This window comes from Amphiura filiformis, chromosome 7, assembly GCF_039555335.1.
Source record: "Amphiura filiformis chromosome 7, Afil_fr2py, whole genome shotgun sequence".
NCBI classification, from domain to species: Eukaryota; Metazoa; Echinodermata; class Ophiuroidea; order Amphilepidida; family Amphiuridae; genus Amphiura; species Amphiura filiformis.
The window spans coordinates 66,259,506-66,283,550 of NC_092634.1; the positions used below are offsets into that span (position 1 = coordinate 66,259,506).

The window sequence follows — 24,045 nt, forward strand, 5'->3', positions numbered from 1 at the left end:
GTTCTTATAACGTATTCTTTATCTTACATTTTCCATATTTATACATTTATTATATTTTGATGTCCTTTGTTTAACCCCTGTGTCGAAGTGGAAAAAAGGATTTGTTCTTCAGACAAAAGAGGTTTTAATAAATGAATAGATAAATAAAGTTTACTGTCTTTTGTGTTATTTATTTATCATTGTTATGCCCTAAGTTTCATAATGTAGACATTTGGGCTCCACATGGGTCAAAGAGAAAAGTTCCTCCAATTGTGATGAAAAAGTCTCAAATTTTCGCCTTATAATAGCAATCAAGAAAAAGAATAGTTTACACTATTTGAGTAGTGAATAGGTCAATTGGATATTGACTCACTTAACTGTGTTACCAAACCATCGCAGTTATTGTAAACTATTCCTAATTATTAGACGAACATTTTGAGACCATTTAAATAATAAATCTATCTAATCTATTTATATATCTACCAGTACCATGAATTATAGATGCATTACAAAATCAACTCCCTATCATATAAAAAAACATGCTCCTTACTAAAACGACAATTTAGCTTTATTTAAATCCGATACAAATTGTTTCGGGTCTCGTCCTGGCATATGACCTGCAAAAGAAAGAGTGAACGAAAAATATTTCAATAATTCTGGGCATAATACGCATGGTAGTAAGGTCATTTAACATTTTTGTGACCGCGAGAGCAGAGGAAGGACTGTGGTTGATATCGATTATTTGAGAAGATTAGAAAATAATTAGCTCCTTTGTCCCTCCCCAAAGTGTGGGCTAACACAGAAAGGGGGATTCCTTTATAAAGGGGTCAAACATGATAAAGACCGGTATAATTTCACACAGACACATGTGCTTAGTGCAGTCTGCTTACAGTGCAGGGCAATACATCCCCAAAATAGTGTAAACCTATAATTAAAGATAGAGGAAAAAGACTAGTTTAATTGCATCTGACGTCACTGTCAACCAAATTCCCTACGATCCTTGATTGGTTAATAGCGCCTAAAAAGGAAGGTTGATTTATCTGGTGCCGATTGGAGAAAAGGAATAGCAGACAATGGCGAAAAATTACGGAATTTTACACGGCAAAAAGCAACTTTACCAGGCATTATTGACGTGATGCCTTCGAGAAAGAAAGTTTCCTATTATAAAGACCTTACTTTTGAGATGGTCTGTATGTTTGAAGGTGCGAAATTAACAATAAGGCGCCCGGTTTTATTGCCGCGTTCAGCAAATCATCATCACAACAATTGTAAAGAAACAGTGCTCGAGTTTGATTGACAGATGACGTCAGACGCAAACTAGTTGTTTTTTTTATCTCTGTCTTCAATTATTTCGCTATGGTAGGTTCAAACCTAGCAATAGAATTTACGATATATGTAACAAAAACTACTTTTAAGCAGCATTTCAAGAGGCACAGACTTATCAATCACTTTCCTCAGAGCAAGTTGATTTTTGTATCGCCAATAGAAATGTTAAGATACTGTTATGTACTACACAGGGTATCGTCTCAAGTTGAGAGTGACGCCATGCTGGATTACGCAGTGTCAGATTCAAATCAGTGCGTCCACATACGGACAAATTGCCTTTCCACGCGTGTGTATGCGCATCGCGGGATTAGGTCAACGCGCGAGTGATTTGAATCTGCCACTGCGAAATCAAACATGGCGTTTACGCTCAACTTGAGACAAGACTCGATAGTGTAGCCACTCCGCACCTGCATTCATATCAACACCATATCAGCAATTAGATTTCAAGATATTACAGTCTTGCATAATGAATTATGCATGCAACAATTCTACAAATTCTATGAAAGAGAGAGACCGAGTTAAGAAAACAGACAGTGAAAACTGTAATCGCTGTAGAAACTTGATGTAACATGCATCATTCATGCACGATTAATTACCATAGCGGTAATAGCAAAATATCAAGAGCTATCTCAAGAACCACTGAACCAATACTAGTCTTGTTTGTACTATTTTTCTTTAAACAATTGGAAATTGTCGTCTACTTTCGTTTTGGTTCAGTTTCGTGGTTGGATTTTCGTGGCAATTTAGGCACCACATCGAATTTGGTCCTATAAATAAGCGATCGGTGCCTTGTTAGGTACCGATGACTGGCAACATCACTCCCTGGAGATGTAATAAATTGTATCAAGCTTGATAATTAACAGTTATATAGTATTATTGTTTTTAAACAAAAACGAATGCACTGTACAAATGTTCAGGATACTATAAAACATGTCATCGGTACCTCTTCGAGCACCGATAGCGCTATAGGACAAAAATGTGTTATCTTGCACCAACTTGAAGAAATTCCAAAAATAATACAACACCAACCATGTTCATCCTTGATATCTTGACAAATCTGTCGATACTCTGAAGTCTGCATGAGTCTCTGTTGGGCCGGATTCCACCAGTCTGCCAAAGGGTTATCCATGCGTAGCATTAAACCTGCACCGTGGTCAGCAGGTGTGCAAAGAATAGGCACATCTTTTACCAATTTCAGAGTGTCTGGATGATCAACGTGGATGAAGTCAGGATCAATAGTGGCGTCAACCTGAAATTGTGACAACGGAACAAAAATCAACCATTCGATGTTTGGTTTTGGTCAGGAAGATGATGTTGATGCGAATGACGTCACAGACTATTGTCATGCGTAGTGTCCCGCTATTGATCGAGTGGACTTCGAAGGCTGTCACGTTCACGGGTGAACATGCTCGTGGTACAATTTGTAGCCTGCGCGAGACGCATTCGCATCCACAACATCAGTATCCCCAGAACTAAACATATAGCCTATTCTGTCGGTCGGACATCCGGGCTATCTCTAGTCTCGGGCCCAAACTGCATGTGGCTCACGGTTTGTTGTGAACAACAGAAACCGGCTGTGAAGGAGGCTACATAGCGATGTTGCTGGAGTGACCCTCAATTTCGGAGAAAACGACACTCGACCATTGAATTTAATTTTAAGTTTGTCAGTATATAAACGGTAAATCAAGTAAGTTTCTTCCACTCTGAAGACTTAGAAACGGTTGTTTGATTCCACTGACTATTTGCGATCGAAATTTACATAACACCAATGACAGAATCATCAACAAAAATCGAATGTTTTCACTCGACCGTGAGTCGCATCATCAACCGGAAGTGACGTGGCACGGACCGACAGAATATAATATCAACAGTTTTAAGGAGTATATTAACGTTTGCAGAGTATTCCAGACATATCGAATTGCATTCTGAATACGAAGAATGTCCTTGCTGATATCAAATAATTTTGATTTTTTTTTTAAATTTGCGATATAATACAAATTTATGACAAATTATATTAAAATTTGATTAAATTATTGATATTTAACAGTCCTCGAAGTAAACTTTATAAAATGTAATGATACGTACTTTTAGTGTATGTAGCTGGGATGAACAACCGACGTAATTTAAAATTTTGACCTTTCATATTGAAGATACATATTAAAAAAAAAAAAAGACCAAATTTTTTTGGTGTGTTTGGAAAAATCCATATCTTCAATACGAAAGGTCAAAATTTCAATTGATCGTCGGCTTTTCATCCCAGCTACATATACTTTATAAAGATATCATTAGATTTATAAAGTTTACTTCGAGGACTGTTAAATATCAAATATCAAAATATTATATCGCGAATTTCAAAAAATTATTGATATCAGAAGGATACTATTCGAATTCAGAAGGTAATTCGATATGTCTGATGTGCTCTCATGGCCCACAAAAAATACTGTCCAAACGTTGCTACCAGAGCCCTAACTCCACAAGATATTAACTTAAGAAACGAGTCCCTGTTGATCTTGATTCAAGCTCACCTGACGTTCATTAGTTCGAGATATTAGAGAGATTGCGATGTTCCATATGCAGCACGTGGACCGTACATTTTAACGTAAGTTCTTTACGTACGTTAATACGGTGTTAGATATTGCTAGTCTCGGTTTCAAACTGGATTGTGCTCATGCGTCACGAAGGAGAACAAGACGCCTGGAACAGAGACTATAAGCTACTATAATATCTGATTTAGGTCAATAGAGGGCTGAAAAAATAGAGGATTGAAAAAATAGTGGTTAGCGCGTGCTACTGAGTCTCTGCCTAATTCAAACAGCACGCTTTTGATTTCGACTAAAACCAAGATTAACATGCTGCTTAAACTTAATTGTATTTTTATGCTCCCCAAATATTATAGTTGCCCAAAAACATATATTTTGTTAGATTAAGGATCACTACATCCATTATCATGACTTTACTTTCAAAATGAGACTTTTTCGTCCTGAAAATTGGGCGCGTTGCATGAATTTCGACATGAGGTAAAATCACGTTGGAATCCAAAATGTGAAATCGCAATGTCATTTTTTATTTTTTAAATATGACACACATTTCAATGGGCAATCTCTGCGTATGGACATCGCGTATAAATTTAGTCAATTTTTAACACATCGCTACACCTTTATTATAATGATTTGTTACAAACAAAAAGGATCATAATAATAATTAGACTTTCCTTGTCTTTAACATATTGTGAAATGGACAAATGTTGTGCATTTTCAAAGATGTATCTACGTTGATTTCGCACGTGGAAAATCTTCGAAACTGGCTAAATACATGACCTCGCTTCGTTACAGGAGAGTGGTTTTGAGTAGAGTACTTCTGCACGCAGTGTATATTACCTATAATATTTTATTGATGTGCTGAACATTACACAAATAATAAGAAGTGCATAAGAACTCAAAAAAGTGTAGGTCTAGCGGTTCTTGATTGTGGCGTTGTGTGAAAATTTATAACAACATACCTCGCCTGAGATTACTGCATCTATCAAATCCTCATAAGACTGGTAGGAACGTACTTGTGAACTTGGAAGTGTTGATCCCTGAAAGAAAATGCCATTGTGAAAACAATAATGAGTGGGAAAAAGTTAACTTCCCCGAGTAACGTAATAATGCCATAGGTATAGTCGGTGTCTGCATCATAAGACGTCACACCGGGATAATAATTACAATATTCAGGACATACTAACTAGGAACAAGTCCATTCGGCCACCCATATTTAGCCTACAACAAGTGGCTCTGAAAAGCGCTCTTTTGAAAACGGTGGATGTGACAATAATGCCCCTGTCAGACTGTCATGCCGCTTGCCGCTGTGGCGATCGGTACGACGTTTCAGCAAATCGAGGGTTGTAAGCCAGAAAGCCTCAACTCACAATCACCTGGTCCACAAAATTAGCATAAAGCCACTAGGGCACTAGAGAAGATACAGTCCATTAATCATGTCAAAATTCAATAGAAAGCAAAAAACATTGTGGAGGAAATATCGAATTTTGAAAACCAAAGCAAGGAGCCAACTTTATGCTCATTTTGTGAGAGCTGGTCATAGTAAGTTACGGCTTTCTGGTTCTAAACCCCGAAATGACAAGCCTTAACGCATTGATTGTGTCCGTTTGTCTGCAATGCCCGTGCGTCACACCGCTCAGCGCCAAGCGATGTGGCAGTGCCTGTATGAAACAAGACTTACTGTGATTCCAGATTGTCGAGCTAAACAAGACTCGTCATTTATCCAACCATCCACGAAGCCAAATGTTTTGCCCGTAACGTCTCTAGGATTGAAATCAGCGCCATTTTTGATAAGGAAGTAGTACGTAGGAGTATTCTGCCACTTGTCCGTAAATTGGAATGTACGTGCTCTTGTAGGGTTTTTAACCCAACCTGTTGGAAATAATAGACAAATATGTTATTAAAAGCCAGTAGCGTAAATGGAAATATGTTGTACGTGGCAGTTATATAATTGGGTGGACCTGCCTCCCAGTTTAGAGGTACACAGGTATGTGCTGTGGTTTTGGGTAGCAGTTTCAGTGATATTGGTATATGAAGAACTTATTTCCAAACCGTCACCCACAAGTTTCTCATTTACTTGTGTGATACAATCACAATTTATACTTTGACAAGTTTAACATTAGCAACAATGAGTTGTACCATCAACAAGCCATTATTTACTACAACAATATGCTGGTAAACAATTTGCAGACTATTGTTCTCATTTAGGAATCAAAGGCCTCACACAGTTTTGTTACTGTGCATCCATCCACTGTTTGCATCCAATTGAAATTATAATATCTATAGCATCACAACCCATAGCAATATCGCACAGGTAAATCAGACACATGTGTTTGTGGACTTAACACGGTTTGGAAATAAGCTCTTCATATAGCGATGCGTTGTCAACATAGGGGAAAGTTAGGGGAAAGCACACCTGTTGTCAAGTAAGAACTTTATAGAAGCGTCGGCTTTGACGCGTCAGTAACTGTGCTTCCCCAAACCGTGGTTTTATTCAAAGATGGCCGCGGCATAATTGAAGTCTAATTCACCTGCACATGCGTCGTACCATCCACCAAGGAGTCCCTCCCCTCCTTCTACATTCTGCCAGCATCGCTGCCACACGTCATATACAATACGGCAGTCTTTATTGGCTAATCGACAAACTGCAAGAAAATAAGATAAAAATGGTAAAGGCCTAAATGAAACTTTTGAATTTCGACAAACTAGTTCATCCAAAGTTATAAGGCGTAGGCTGATAACAATAATTATCACCTATAACCTTTTCGGTAAATCCCGTAAGCCATTGCGAGTACACCTGAGAACTCGTCATTTGACGTCACGCCGATCTGCGCCGATGCGAACATCGTTTATCGAACATCGTCACTGTGCATTTCAAGTCGGCGTGACGTCAAATGACGAGTTCTCAGGTGCACTCGCAAAGTCTTATGGGATTTACCGAAAAGGACATTTTGACATCGTCTGTCAATTTCGGCTGTAGGCTAAGCTTTAGGATAGCCGGCTCTAACCAGACGGCATAGAACACGCAACACGTGACGTACGAGGCTGACGAAACTATACGTAAGGCGGGCAGTTGTCTCGGTCCCATTTTCTTATGACGATGATTTGCCAATCAGAAAAGACGTACTATGAGGTTTTCGCCAGACGGTTTGTTTAGTGACGAAGGAGCACAAATCGTCTGGGACCGAGACTAGGCGGACCGCAGACGGTTAGCATGCAATTACAAATCGAAAAACAACATATACAGTGGGGTACTTTATTTCACCCCAACGGTTATAGAATAAAATAATCTTGATTTGACACCGTATTTAGAATACTTATATTTTGTGAAAATTTCAAAAAATGGCGTTATCACATCCGACCATACGCCCTTTGGATGTATAATAATAATAATAATAATAATAATAATAATAATAATAATAATAATAATAATAATAATAATAATAATAATAAATATAATTTATAAAGCGCCTTATAATGTACATAAAACAAACTCAAAGAGCTGATCAAGCTTAATAAACTATAAAAGTATATGCATCGTTCATTTTCTTCCAAAGAGCAGTAGATCTACTTATATCAGGTGACAAGAGCAAACTGATGTTATTTAGCTACCGTTGGCAATCATAAAAGAAGATTGTTTATAAATTATCAACCAACCGATCATTATAAAGTTCATATAAGGTAATGCGAAGTACCAAGGCGGTTCATCTCATGACATTGGTTTTGATCTTGAAATGAATTATGATATTTCTGATGATTGACGGTGCCTCTTCTGTGTACTTTTGACCTTAACTTTCAACTTTCATTATCTTGAACTAGTTTAATTTTGTACTTCACACGTTTACGTTGGAGTCCTTGTGAATGTTGGTGATCACTCTCACTCCTCGTACGTACACAGTGTTTAAGCTTAAATTTACTGTGTAAAAAAGCACAATGCTTGATATTATACAGGGTGTCCCATAAAAAATTACCGGGCGAATAAATTTGAACGTAAGTCGAGAAATAGACATCAAAATCCAAAAATTGAAATATCAGCGTGTAGCCCATCTTATTGCGCATCTTATACAATAATTTTACTGGAATCGGATGACTGATTGCGAAGAAATGAGCGATTACATAACGCATGCGTCAATTCACTTCATTCCAAGTTTGAAAGAAAGATAATTCAACACAGTGCGCACTAGTGGTTAACACTGTCAATGGGCTTCATATTTTGTTCGATGAAATTCTTTCTAAACAATCTGTTTCTTGCAAAACATTCAATTAGGTTTTGTTTAAATTTAAAAACCTGCACGATATTTAAAAAAAAAAGCCTGCATGTTAGATGATGCTCGGTACTTGTAAATATCTTTTTCGTTTATGTTGATATAAATGTTGTATAAAGAATTATTGAATAAAGAATTCCAGCTGGTTTAAAAAAATTCCCACACATATTTAAAATAATGTTTTTGGAATATTTCCAATCAATTGTAATGCAAAGTTTAAATCTTTTAAACTCCAACATTAATGTTGCATGGTATCAAAAATCACATGTTAAGCTGTAAGCACTTGATCATTGTCATTCTTGGCTCAAATGTTTTTGGAATATTTCCAATCAATTGTAATGCAAAGTTTAAACTTGGAATGAACCGCATTGATGCGCGCATTTGATTATGTAATCGTTAATTTCTTAGCAACCAGTCGACCGAATCAAATAAAAATGTTGTATGTGGTGCACAATAAAATAGGCTATGCGCTACATTTTAAATTGTTTGATTTTGATGTCTAGTTCTCGACTTACGTTCAATTTTATTTACTCGGTAATTTTTTCTGGGACACCCTGTATATTTATACATTAAAGGGGCATTTCGTGATCCAGAGCCTCATACCCATACTGTTCATAAAAAATAAAGTTGAGATCTTTATACCACTGGATACCTCTGGATTAATCGTTTATCAAAAATATCGACAAATTTGTATTAAGTTCTGGTGTACGAAATTACAACAAAGCGGGTTTACACAACTCGAAATCAACTGAAATTTTGGGAGCAAAAGCTTTTTTTCGTGGAAATCTACAGAAAATGTCACAAAAACAGGATGCGAGGATCATGAAATATTCCTTTAAGTTGATAGAATACAACACAAGCTGCAGAAATACCAGAGTTGCGTTTTTTCACACTCTCTTTTGTTTATTGCTATATCGGTATGTGCAGTCTGTAGGACTACGGTAAAATTATTTAAACATGTCACCGATCGTACTTTAGTATAATCGTGCTTCCAAAAGCAAGCATTTCTAAGATGTGCTAAAACCTTGTACCAAGGGGATGACACTAAATTCAAGGTTTTTGTATTAGGCACGCAAACATGATGAATTTTGTTGCCTTGCACTCAACAAAGTGAGGCAAGGTATCGATCGGTTATGAATAATTCATATCAACTCTTGTCCGGCCCATGTGATTGAGGTCACCACAGGTGTCGTAAGTTTAGCGAATCGTACCTTTTGAAGAGAATAAAACGCCCTCTATCACGGTAACGAAGGGCGGAAATGGGGTCACCTACTGTGATCCCATCAGGCAGCAGTGATAGTTTTCCAAGAATGTCTTCTTATTTGATAAGGGAATATCTTTTTGCTATAGTAATGTCGAAATTAGGGCTGACTGTCAACAATACGAAGGAAATGCATGACAGGCATAAGATATGAAATACAAGTGAATATTTGAAGTCACAAAAACATGTGATACCTCACGTGACCTTGCATTATGGCGCCGTATTTGCCTGTGTGTTCGTATTTATGTCCTCTTGTGAAAACATATTAGATATAATGGTATTTGACTCCCTGCATGAATTATTGATTTTATAAGTAGGTAAAGAAAATCACAAAATAGTGACTATGGTGTTAGAGTAAAACGCCAATGAACCAAAAATTAAGTAAGTCTGACCAGAGAAGATGTAAAGAAAGGAGATAGATCCAGCTATCCTCAAACAAAATATGTGTGTTGCCGCTCATTCAAAAGCAATCACGCTATTTAGGTTTAACAATAAAATACAACAAAAGGGTTCGAACCCATGACGGGTGTGATACACAAGTTGCTGCTTACTGGTTTTATTAGGTTTGCAGGAAATGACAGGAAAATACATTAAAACAATAAAATATAGATGATCAAAAATCATCCCGTTTCTAACAAAATCCTAAAACACTCTCCTAAATAATTAATATACATTCCAAAATGGGCGGATTTTTTTGGAATCTTTACAAAACTACATTTCTTTCTTATAGTATCCACGTTCGGTATCCCTGCAGAGCAACATCAGGTTCTTAACACACACGTGTCATACTTTCAAGGAATTATCTATAGAAACATTGGATATGGTTTCAATTCTGGAGTGAAAATTAATCAACCGTAGTCGGCAAGGCACATCACATCAAAGGCTACTTTCAAGTAGATGTGTAACTACTTGACAGACTTGAGAATAAAGGACTATGAATAGGTGCGACAGGATAACCTACGGGATTATCTCAAGGATATAATTCCGTTCTTCCTCCTTCTTTTTCAACTTTCCTGGTCTGACTGAGGTCACACTGTGGTTGCATTGACGTGGCCGGGATTCCCAGAATATCACGTGGGCGAGTCTGCAGCATTTTACGATTGGCGGCAGGTTTACATGTAGTTAATTGTATATTAGAGTCATGCGGTAGCATGACCAGCAAGTTTTAAAAAAACGACTGATAAAGAAGAATAAACAGATGCACCGCAAGACTATATTTACATTAGAGTCATGCGGTAGCATGACCAACAAGTTTTAAAAAACGACTGATAAAGAAGAATAAACAGATGCACCGCAAGACTATATGTACACGGAACAAAACGCTATTGTTCTGTGATATTTTTCGCTGGGTACAAAATATATCTAAAACCATGCTAAATCTTATTTACTGTCCAAAGTGTCATATTTTAATAACTCATTATTTCAAAAAGTTACACCAATCTTACAGTCAATGCGATTGTTTGATAATAAACAAACATTCTTGCTTTATTTCACGCGGTATTTCATAGCCAAAATTAGTGGCAAATCATAGCTAATCATACTGATATCCACAATCTTTCGTCACTGCTACAGCCATACATGGCTGTCACTGTCGCACCACTTTTTCAGATTCACTTTCAAATATATCCTAGCATTTTCCTGGATACCCTACATACAAATTCTGGATCCCATTCGCCAACAAATCAAGTTTTCACAATTCTTTTATTCTTTCCGGACCACAGCATACATTCATATTAATAAATAATCCACTTTCACACCTCGTTATAACGAGACGTCCCAGTGGCGAAGCGGTTAAGGCCATGGACTTCTAATCCATTTATGAATTTTTGCTCAAGTTCGAAACTTCTCACCACTTTTTTTTAAATGTTTTATTAACCAATTTATTGTCATAAATCAAGAATAACACCATTTCGAACATCCATTGGTATTGTGATAATTATATTTTTTTCATCAAACAAACATGTTTGATTTTTTATTCACATTTAGGCCTAGGCCTAGGGCCTACTTTCACCATCCAGATGCTTTCACCATGCCTGACTATCATGACATCTTCGTCATTTAAAACCCATTTATCAGTGTCTCTGTTCACAGCTCAGACTGAAATTATATTTGGAATAAATATTATAAGTTGTCACAAATTAATAATCACAAACCGCGAAAGATCCAAACAACTGCCGCTGAATATTGATATTGAGAACCACAAACCGCGAAATTTGGATATCTAACTAGATTGCCCCGTAAGACTACAAAGAATCACACACCACGGAATATGGATATCCAACAAGCTTAAATTATAAATTAAGCTCCCGATAGAGGGCAGGGCTTGAAGGGAAATTAAAATCACAAACCGCGGAAGATCGCCGACAACCGCCGCTTAATAGGGATATCCAACTAGATTGCCCCGTAGAGCTACAAAGAACCACAAACCGCGAAATTTGGATATCCAACCAGATTTCCCGCAGGCCTATCGATTATAAAGAACCACAAACCGCGAAATATGGATATCTAACAAATTAAGACTTCAAACCGCGAAAGATCGGTAACAACTGCCCCTCAATATTAATATCCAACTATATTGCCCCGCAGGGCTATAAAGAACCACAAATCGCGAAATTTGGATATGAAACTATTACCCCACAGGGCTTCAAAGAACCACAAACCACGAAATATGGATATCCAACAAGCTTAAACTATAAATTAGCTCCCGATAGAGGGCAGGGCTTGATGAGGGAAATGAAAACCGCAAACCACGAAAGATCCAACAAGCTTAAATTATAAATTAAGCTCCCGATAGAGGGCAGGGCTTGAAGGGAAATTAAAATCACAAACCGCGGAAGATCGCCGACAACCGCCGCTTAATAGGGATATCCAACTAGATTGCCCCGCAGGGCTACAAAGAACCACAAACCGCGAAATTTGGATATCCAACTAGATTTCCCGCAGGCCTATCGATTGTAAAGAACCACAAACCACGAAATATGGATATCTAACAAATTAAGACTTCAAACCGCGAAAGATCGGTAACAACTGCCGCTCAATATTGATATCCAACTAGATTGCCCCGCAGGGCTATAAAGAACCACAAACCGCGAAATTTGGATCTGCAACTAGATTTCCCCACAGGGCTACAAAGAACTACAAACCAAGAAATATGGATATCCAACAAGCTTAAACTATAAATTAGCTCCCGATAGATGGCAAGGCTTGATGAAAACCACAAACCACGAAAGATCGCCGACAACCGCCACTTAATAGGAATATCCAACTATGTTGCCCCAAAGGGCTACAAAGAACCACAAACCACGAAATTCGGATAGCCAAGTATATTGCCCCGCAGGGCTACAAAGAACCACAAACATTAAAACACGATTATCTTGCCTAGTCGGGGCATTTAGACGCTTATGCGCATTTACCAGTTCCGACTTGAAGTAGGCCTAAATCGGACTTACTCTCTGTGTCTTTCTGGCATTGTCAACATTGGGTGTGTGTTGTTCATATTTATATTTTCTTTACATAATTATTTACATTGCCTTGAATAATTTAAGTATATTAAAATGTATATTGATCATTGTGTACACCTCATTACATTACAGTCACGCGTGACGATCAAGTTTTAAACTACTGATAAAGTTTTGTTTAATTATTTATTGTCATGAATCAAGAATAGCAACTTCAAACATCTATTTTTCGTTTTATTCGTTTTATGGAGCACTTCGTAACCTGATGACTTTCCAAGCTTGGAGCTGCTTGGCTACATTCATAAAAAGAAAAGAAATCTACCAAAAAACATTGACAACGTAAAGAAATCAGCAAGTTTTAAAAACCCACCTCGGCTCACTTTTTGAAACTTGGTCCCATTATGAATACCAACAGCAAATCAGTGTTTTTATTTTATTTCAACAGAATACAGCGTTTCCAACAAGATTACAAGCCTACTTGTTATTCGTTTAATTCAATCATTAATCATGAGTATTATAAAACAAAACACAATAGGATATTGGCTTACCATGCGAGAACAAGATAATAACCTTTCAGGTCGTTCCAGAAAGCTTACAAATTGCAGTTTAATTCGCTTGTCGAATGAAAACACAGTTATCCATGCGGCTGAAATCGCCTTCCGTAGTGAAGTCGTGATAGTTTCACTATTTTCCCGGTGGCTGGAATCGCCTTCCGTAGTGAAGTCACGTGATAGTTTCGCGGGCAGGGCTTCAGCACGGGTTGTCGCTATTTGGATTCATTCTTTGTCGGTCAAGCATTCAGAGCGGGCGTAACATTTTTTCTCTCTCTATTTATCATGTTTATTGGACAACGAAGAGGCCGTATTAAATCAGCAAGCGTATACAATACAGCTTTCTTCACATGGAATAAACTGTGACGGCGAAAGATAATCAAGATGTTGTCTGCATAAATTTGTGTAAATTACTCGATTCAAGTAGGCCTATATTGAGGAGGCCAGGCGTTACGAGACCTTTTATGCTGGAACATAATGGCAACGACCGATGACTAACAACAGGTGATAAATCGGTGAGATATTTGCTTTCATCAATAAATTTGTTAAACTTTGCCGTTAATCAGTTTTATTAGCAGTGAATAATTGGGTTCTAGCCCACCTTTAGAAATTAGCCATGGAGAATAGATCCAGATAACTACTTTAGTATTCTAAAATACAGGTTGCATTTCAATTTAACGTTATAATCTTGCTGTATTTCAGCTCGGAGGCCATGGGTAGAAAACCTGGGTTAATTTTCTTATAACAATACAAATAGGCCTACGTAATCTAATCATGACTTCAGGGACGCGACCTCTATGGTCATCATGTTATGCACCATGTTCATTGAAGCATGATTGAAGTGATAGAATTGAATAGATGCGTGTATGTCACATCAGAAAGTAATACAATAGAAATTAGAACCTCATGAATGCGTAACCAATCTTTACACGCTACGTAATAAACTCGTAGCCGATGGAGCATGAACAGTGATCACTCTTATAATGTGTTATCAAAATTATTGGTCTCATGAATACTAAAGAATGATGAATCATGCGGGTGGCCTTTTCTATAACATATCATGATGGGTTGTCACAGTTATACGTATGGATGTTTATGAATCCCATACCGGTGAGGTTAAAAAATCATGTTCAAAATTTCTGTTCGGAATTGAAAAATTTCTCTGAGGATATAGGCCTAAGGGCTATTTTATTTAGCGAATTTTATTATCAATTTCAAACAGTTTAGCGCAAAAATTTTTATTGTGGAAGCCATGCGTGTTTCCGTCTTGGCGAATAACAAAACTAAATAAAAATGTAATTTGATATTCTTCGGCATCAACTAGAATTTGTTTTCATCACAGATTTGGCAGGTTAAAGGTTGTCTGAAAGTGCAAGTGGTATAAATTAATAAAGGGGTTGGAGTGTAGAATATATTGAGGTTCATAATATACATACATGTATATGACATACAGTATTCAGTGTAGGCTGTAAAGTTGCAGACAGGATTTGCCTCCCTTTTCTTCTGTCTTTTAATTGCAGGTCGTATGGATTCTACGAGACGGGGGATAGAAGGAAGGACGATAGAAGAAAGAACGGGAACTTCTATATGGGGAGAATTATAGTATGTAGGCCTACAACAAGCTAACTATATTTAGTACAGGCAAAGATAACAAAGGATCTACTACATCTTCATTAAAATACAGTGTTTTCCTCAAATTGAGTATTATTGCATCTCGAATATTAACATATTATACAGTGCTTCGGGCTAGTAAAAATAGCATCAGCAATTATGGAACTGAATTCTAACATGGCTCCGGCTATGGATGGGTATTGGCAGTGAGCAATAGACGAAGATCAGCTCATAGCTTGATGGAAAGGTCAACACTTTAATATCAAGTTGGTATCAGTGGAAGGAGCTTATACAATTCTTTGGCAATCTATCCAGGTTAAACAATTCAGGAAGCATAGTAAGGATACAGTTGGAGGGAATGGAAGAATAATTTTGGTGCCATCAATGGATCATTCAATTAATAAAATTCCATACATTAAGCCCTCGACTAACCAAATATGTTATTGCATGAATTATCTTTGATATATTGGTAAAAACAAGGGTCATTCCACATCGAACAACTTGACTTTGGCGAGTTGGACAAATAGCGACAAGCGTTATGGCAGAAAACAATGGGATTGGAATATTACTCATCAAATCAGACGTTATGCGCAAATATTGATGCCTTGCCATTTGTGTATTTTGGATCTGTGTATCCATAAAGGGTGAAGTACTAGTAACATCTCCCCTTACTTCTTTATCGCATCGTCATTTTTAATAATAGCGTGCAAGTGGCTTCTTGGTGACGGGCCCACGGATGTTTCTTCTGCTTTTATCGAAAAACCCGGTGGTTTTCTTTTTAACTCTATGGCATATGTTCATGTACATTGATTTTATGATGATATTGCTATAATTTTGTTTCAATATTACCTGCTTTATATAGTTTTGGTGTGCTTATCATGCTTTCTGTAGCTTGATGTTATTTTGATATGTAAATTTGAATTTGAATTATCATGTTTGATGTACTTATAATTTGTTGTATAATTTGGTATTTAGGGCATGCCTTGCAAGCGCTTAGCGACTTCTGTTTTAGCGCTTCATAAATGTTTCTTTATTATTACTATATATTATTGACGGGGTTCAGATGAATAAAACAAAAAAGATGAATTATGTTTACCTTTTGGGAAATTTAACAAATTGGAGGCAAATATTTTCTTACCTGTATCTACCAAACGAAGACCAGATCTCTTCATGGTCATTAAGTTAAACAATTTTATAGTATTACAGGTCTTTCTTAATGGTATCTATCAAAAAGGGCTATTATATATAGACTTAGGTATTCACTTAGAGGCAGCATAAAAGTCATAGTAACATATTACATATATATAGTTAATGGCTAAATGTAGTAGAGCGATTTTACACAACAAATGGAAGGTAAATAGTTTGCTTAGTTGGATCTATCAAATTAAGTCCAGAATTCATCCTTATTATCAAGTTATGGTATTTTATGCTCTTATTGTACCTATCAAACAAAGAACAGAAATCTTCACCGCAAGTTGGTAAGACAGAGTTGTGGTTTTAAATTGTGTCTATTAAATGAAGACAAATTTAATTTTTTGCATAATGCATATTGCATGGCTTCTTGCTTTTTGATCTCGAAATTACTGTTGCATTTATGTTGTGCAATATGTACTATGTGCATTGTTTGCTATTTTGCGTGGTTTATAATGTATATTTCACAGTTAATTGCATCTTGATTAATCATGTCCATTTGGGCTTACGCTGTGCAATATTTTGATTGTCTTTTTAAACTGGCTTTAATATATTTGCTCGAACTCTTTGTATGTTCTAAATATTGTAAACTCAAATATTCTTCTCATTTTTTACAAATGTATGTGGATTTAATACCATGTTTTGTAAAGCGCCTTGAGTTCTTTTGATGTAATTGCGCTATATAAGAAATAAATATTATTTATTAATCAAATTACGGTATGATCTTCGACGGTGTATTTACGTCAGAAGGTTAAATAGGGTCACCTAGTTGACCCCAGAGACAAAAGGAAATTCACCTTAGTGGGCAGGAAACATGTATGGGTATTTGTCAAAAGATGTGAAGTCGACAGTGGCATATAGGGCCTACATTTGAACATCACATGTAGGCCTTGAGGTATGAATAAATCAAATAATGCCAATAATGAACTAGGCTAATAATCATGGGGCATTTTTTCTTTGTTTGGCATTGGGTTTTCTCATACGTAAATCTACCCAAAAGATAAGAAGAATTAGCCAATAACAAATTATTCAGATATTCTTTTGTTGGGTTATTCCAATCTAGGCAAATATAACAATGGCTATGAGAAGTCGACAGTGACATATGTAGGGCCTACATGTGAAAATCACATGTAGGCTCTGAGGGATGAAAATTCCAATAATTCCAATAATGAAGTAATTATCATGGGGTTTGTTTGCTTTGTTTGGCATTGGGTTTTCGCATACGTAAATCTACCCAAAAGATAGGAAGAATTAGCCAATAAACAAATTATTCAGGCATTCATTTCCAACAGTACGAATGCTCATGTCGGTTGATCCAGTGTCATGTCGTCAACCTAGTTAAAGCCTAAACCTTTTATCACCTAGTAGTATTTATTGCACTTACCTGTCAGACTTTTGGGTATTCCAAATATAACATGGCTAATGCATTGGTTGAATGAACCGTCAATCATTTTCTTCACCGCAAAGCACGGCGGAGGAGTAGATGGCATGAAAAGCATAAACTGCAAACAGAGGGGGCGGGGGAGTCTGGCAAGTTCCTTGACTTGTCCAGGAACTTGGTTGGCAGTTTTTTGGATCATTTTTCTAAAATGATCAATTTAATGTACATAATTATACATATATTACATTAATAAATTCTATTTAGTCTTTCCAATCTTCGGGGGTATTTGCCTACTAGAAGATTTGGCGTTGGTTTCTACTGATGCCCACCATGTAATCTAAATATGAATATAATATGAAAATGAGAAGGGTGTCAGCCATTTAATTTCTTTTGATATATGTAAGTCCGCGGCTTTTTATATTGTCATCGTTAGATGCAGTCTTTATATTCTATCCATTGTTAGATGGAGTCTTTATATTTTCTCTATCGTTAGATAGTGCATTCCCAGTTAAGGGAACTTTTGGTTTATAGGCGCAACTGGCTTTCGAAGTAATTGTTTGGGAGGCTCGGTCGGGTAATTACCGCGAGCGAAAAAGTTGACCATAAATCAATAAATATTAGCTGGCTGATTCCAATGAATTTTCTCAAAGCATTGCACGAATAAATTATGCGTTCTTTCTGAATGACTGACAAGAGGTCCAAAATTGGTGTGAGGGTTTCTTTATTTCAGTGTCGTGGATAATGCAGTTTAATTCGCTTGTCGAATGAAAACACAGTTATCCATGCGGCTGAAATCGCCTTCCGTAGTGAAGTCGTGATAGTTTCACTATTTTCCCGGTGGCTGGAATCGCCTTCCGTAGTGAAGTCACGTGATAGTTTCGCGGGCAGGGCTTCAGCACGGGTTGTCGCTATTTGGATTCATTCTTTGTCGGTCAAGCATTCAGAGCGGGCGTAACATTTTTCCCACCCACCACTCCCTTTATGTCAGGGTTGATCGGATTAAAATTGATCAAAATAGTGGACTGGGCGTCATAAATAAGTATCGCAAGAGTGAGAAAAATCACATAAAGGTTTCATCGTTAAGTCAAAATGTAATTAAGAATGAAATGAAATCAGAATATGTTGGATGTCACGGGTCTTTGTGTTGCATAATAGTGTGACTATATGGATGTGTACGTGTGTGAGTAGTTCACTTCAGCTTCAGTTTCTAGCTCAGCAACATGTTCTATTCTGTTGCGCAGCTGTAATATTATTCTCAGTGAAATAGTGTGGTGAAGTTTGCTTCTGCCTCAGAAGCACTAGTAAAATTAATTTTAAATTGTACCATTTTGAGTCTGGAAGGAGAAAGGAAAACATAATTGGTTGAGAGCCCTCGGGTTAGAATATACTGATGTTCTTTCCGTGCGTAATAATATGACTAAGGTGTGAGAGTGCGCAAATAGATCATTTCAGGTTCAGTTCTAATTCAGCAACACGTTTTTATGCTGTGGCGCAGTTATAAATATTCAAATATCGTTGTAAAATAGTGGTTAAGTTGCTTCTTCTTCAGAAGCATTAGTAAAATTGTTAAAATTTATGCCATTTCAGGCTTGGGCGGTATTTTGGTTGAGGAATGTTGTGTATAGCGGGAAGGAAGGAATCAACACCAGGTTGGCATGGGGTAGCTAGACAGGGGCCAAGTACTATGCCCTCAGATTTTTCTTGTTCAACAAAATATAAAAAGGAAATATTGTAATCAAGTTTTTATGAGGTTGCGCAGCCGGCTAGTTATCGCGTTGAATTCTAGGGTAGGCTGTCCTATTGTATTTAGAGTAGGCATCATAACCGAGTGATGTATACGATATCATAAGCTTTCAAAGCATGACAATGTGTGTCAAGGAATCTGGGGCAGTTTTTTGGATCATTTTTCTAAAATGATCAATTTAATGTACATAATTATACATATATTACATTAATAAATTCTATTTAGTCTTTCCAATCTTCGGGGGTATTTGCCTACTAGAAGATTTGGCGTTGGTTTCTACTGATGCCCACCATGTAATCTAAATATGAATATAATATGAAAATGAGAAAGGGGTCAGCCATTTAATTTCTTTTGATATATGTAAGTCCGCGGCTTTTTATATTGTCATCGTTAGATGCAGTCTTTATATTCTATCCATTGTTAGATGGAGTCTTTATATTTTCTCTATCGTTAGATAGTGCATTCCCGGTTAAGGGAACTTTTGGTTTATAGGCGCAACTGGCTTTCGAAGTAATTGTTTGGGAGGCTCGGTCGGGTAATTACCGCGAGCGAAAAAGTTGACCATAAATCAATAAATATTAGCTGGCTGATTCAATGAATTTTCTCAAAGCATTGCACGAATAAATTATGCGTTCTTTCTGAATGACTGACAAGAGGTCCAAAATTGGTGTGAGGGTTTCTTTATTTCAGTGTCGTGGATAATAATATCGCATCTGCACATTAAAGATACATAACACTTCTGGAAATGTTTTAGATTTATATAAATATGATAAAGTTTAAATCAGTACCTTTTACAAATGGGACCAAAGTTTCAAAAAGTGAGCCGAGGTGGGTTTTTTTAAACTTGCTGATTTCTTTACGTTGTCAATGTTTTTTTGGTAGATTGTATATACTAGCATATATAGGTGTTATTTACTATTAAGGTTATTAATTATTTTAAACTGATGTGATTTGGTAGTTCACAGCATCTTACGAATGGTAGTGAGCTTTGGCAAAAACTGCATCTCTCAATTCGTAGCGAGCGTGTAGAAGAATTAAAATATCACATTATATAGTTTTATAGGTGTTGCGGTTCTTGAGTTACGTTGTAAAGAGGGCTTAAACAACAACACTTTTGTAAAACGTACATAACTCATTAACAACAATAAATTAAGTAAGTTTGCAAAGTATACGATTTGTAGAATGAACTTTTGCAAAACATCAAGGTGTTAATTTTCAATAATATATCGATCTAGATAATAAAAATCGATTTTTAGGTTGCTTCGACCAACAATACCTCGTCTACCCTTAAGTTTCACATACCTGCATTGATCATATCAACGTAGAATCCTTTCAGCTGACCTGACGGTTCGTCACTTGAAAATAAAAAGACAAAAAAAAACACTATTCATTATAAATTGTTATTAGTTTGTTCGTTGTTTAAACCAAATTTGTATTATATACCTCATTCCTGTCATCTGATTGGTTAAAAGTGTGGTCATTGAATTAGCTATGCCCTCAAAATGAACTGTGGACCGGTCATGGAAACGAACTATGGAGATGGACAGGTGTGAGTGTACGCATGCGCAATCGCAATGTACATCAATTCGGTATATAAAACAATTATATTGACTGCTTTATATTCAGGGCATGGTTAAAATTTTAGGCCCGCGGTGATCTCAAAACCATGCTATGATCCGAGGCGCATAACCTTGGGCCTATAATTTTAACCATGTCCCTCATAGCAGTCAATATTTGTATACTATTATATATTGGGGAAATAACTATAGTGGGCCTACACTGAATTATCTATCTATCATCATGATCATTGTCACTTTTCTTGATAACGACGTAAGCTTTTTCCCCCGAACTTTTGTGACTGGAAGGAAGTTGATACACCCAAAACAATGTACCAGTATATCTAGTAATGTAGCTAAAAGGGCTCTATTTGAAGAGCTGAACGCAAGAAGACCGTAAGTCCATTTGACCCCTCAACATGTATACACTAAATTTACTTTATAGTTTCTTATGGTTTTATAATGTTTAATACATGTTCCAGGGTGAAAACATCATGAAAGGTTGTAAAAGATTTGTTTTAGCCCCTGAACATGTATTATAAAACATTACCAAATTATACGCAACTATACGCAACTTTAGTGTATACATGTTGAGGGGCCAAGTGGACTTACGGTCTTCTTGCGCTCAGGGTAGGTCTTCCTTTAACGATTTCATATGACGGAAATGTTTCAAATCGACAAAATGTTCAAAAGAGTCTGGAAAATATTTTCTGCTATGTTGTCAAATTGTAACCAGTCCGTTATATTCCATTTCCATGGCATCGGTCACGCATTTTAAGAGTTTTTCTAATTTTTACCCAAAAATGTCACATTTTAACTAGCCATTTCTTTGATAATAAATGGAGTAGAAAACCTCATTATAAATATTCGGTGTGCAAAATACATAACACGTGGATATTCAACAAAATCTTCACTTAATTTTAATGCCTTTGATTGATGGATGAAAAGGCCAAAGAAAAAGGTTTGTCTCAAAGCTTTCGCGCGCATTTGTAAAATCGTGCGATTTGAAAAAAAAAAAAGAAATGCGAAATTTTTTGGCTTTTTTTTAGTTTTTTCCAGAAAAATTCGGCGAAAATCAGACTTTTTTCTCAAAATACCATAAAAATACCAAGTCGGTAATAACAATTCACATTGTTCTCAAACCACTAGTGAGCTTTGAGACCAACCTTTATTTTGTTGGCCAAATGTAATTAACAATAATAATTATTATTGCTTACATATACACGTTATTATTTGTCCAATGTCCAATCGCAATGCTCCAAATTCTTTCATCTGTTGATTTTGATCCTGTGTGAATTAGATATTGCAATGAATATGACTAAGTAGCAAAATTCGATACTAGTGTAATTATGGGGACGAACAACCGTGTGTAGTAACGACTTCACAAAAAGAAACGCAGTCGTTACAATATACGTCTATAGCTTTAGAACTATAATTGTATTCACAATATTTTAACATAGAAATACGGTGCGTTTATGTACGCGCATTTGATAACATAACATAACATAACATAACATAACATAACATAACATAACATAACATAACATAACAGAAAACCTTTGGTGCCCTGTTCCTTATGACAAGCTCGTAGCGCTTACAAAATAAAAATAAAAACATTTCGATATTAACAAGTTGCAGTATATCGTATTGATTTGAATTCAGCGCGACGATATTAAATAGCAGGTTTTACATGTCCCAACGCTTGCGTTTAATAAGAGTTGATTGCTGTAATTTTACATTTCCTAAAGATTACTTCTGTGTTGTTAATATTGAACAAAATTGGACGAATTGGGTATCAAAGTGGGTGTTGTGAATACGATTAAGAGTGCTGAAGCTATAGACGTATTTGCAACGGCTGCGCTACTTTTTGTGAGGTCTTTAGCTGACATATGGATGCTTGTAAGGACGTACCATTTGAATTCGGGGGAGGGCTGGAAAACGTAGCATACTTGATCCTAAAGTAAAAAATAACATTTCCCCAATATCACTAAAAATGTTTGAAGTCATTCATGAAGACTTGATAAAGCTTTGAATAATTTTGAGCCCTCAAAAAAAATATTCAATTTAAGCTTCATACACTCCTTGAACTGAGTCTGGTGCTTTATGCCGTTATACTCTATATAGCTCTTTAGATAGCTGTAGAGTATATATACTCTATATAGAGTATATATACTCTATATAGAGTCTATGTACTCTATATATCGGAGCTCAAACGTCGCAAAGCATCTGAAATCTGAAGTCTGAAAGTTCTTTAAAGGCTTGGAATTAACTCAGTTTAACAGAATACATTGAAATTCTACGGGGTTGGGTTTTGCAGTACTGCCAACATTATGTTTATTATTGAAAAGCAATCAATATTACAAGTAATAAACAAAGGCAAGCAAACGTACCTTGTCCCTGAACAGATATGTTTGTGCTACTTTTATGTGTAAGACTTATCAACGCAACGACTAGAGCCACAGATGCCAAAACAAGAGCCAGAATCGCCAAACCCAGTACAACTTTGCCACCACAGCCATCTCGTGATCTGGATTCATAAGGTAATATTTTCCCTGCATCGCCCATTTCCATGGTACTATACCGAATAAAATATGTACCACTGGGTGATGTCAGCTATAACTTTAGTGACAGACTCACAACAAATTGTTATCAAACACACCAAAAAACTTATACAAGGCACATGAGTAATACTCCATCAAACATGATTACGCATACCACAGTCAAAGCGTTGGTACATCATTCATGTATAACCTTTCGTTTAACCTCAGACCTTCTCTCTCACTCCCGCCGCCTGAGGCTCTGCCACTTTCAGTATTGTTTATCTCCAGAGCGGCCAGCTATAAACAATGACGTTGAGTAGACGTCAGCACATTTTTGGTAAGGCTCAGTGGCGTTCCTGCCTCCATGGCAAGAAAGGGAGAAGAGAGGATATACAATTCTATTCCATTATTATTCTATATTGAATAAGTGAATTGAAGTAGACTTAGTCACTTTCTTTACTATGATTTTTTTTTTTTTTGGGGGGCGAATAAGGCAAAATTCTAATTAATTTCCATGGCTATAAATTAATTCAAATTCAGATTTTTCGTGCGTTTGTGAGCATTCAACATGAAATTATAAAAATTATGGCCTATATTATATTTCTTTTAACACCATTAATTAGTAATCATGTAAATTAAAAAAAA

The 24,045-nt window shown here is 36.5% G+C and overlaps 1 protein-coding gene across 2 annotated transcripts; it reads right to left on the reverse strand.

Annotated features, from left to right (window-relative positions):
• Window positions 1-41: 41 nt before the first annotated feature.
• On the reverse strand, window positions 42-23,749 carry LOC140157493 (L-arginine-binding protein-like). 2 transcript variants are annotated; one of them, XM_072180695.1, is made up of 8 exons: window positions 23,251-23,749; window positions 22,078-22,147; window positions 20,607-20,659; window positions 6,374-6,487; window positions 5,524-5,714; window positions 4,805-4,882; window positions 2,335-2,554; window positions 42-596 (listed from the first exon to the last, which is right to left on the reverse strand). In XM_072180695.1, exons 1-8 carry the CDS (start codon window positions 23,429-23,431, stop codon window positions 529-531), a joined length of 975 nt encoding a protein of 324 aa, XP_072036796.1. In that variant the 5' UTR covers window positions 23,432-23,749; the 3' UTR covers window positions 42-528. The 2 variants fall into 2 exon arrangements, with proteins under 2 accessions (XP_072036796.1, XP_072036797.1); XM_072180696.1 differs by lacking the exons at window positions 20,607-20,659; window positions 22,078-22,147.
• Window positions 23,750-24,045: the final 296 nt, after the last annotated feature.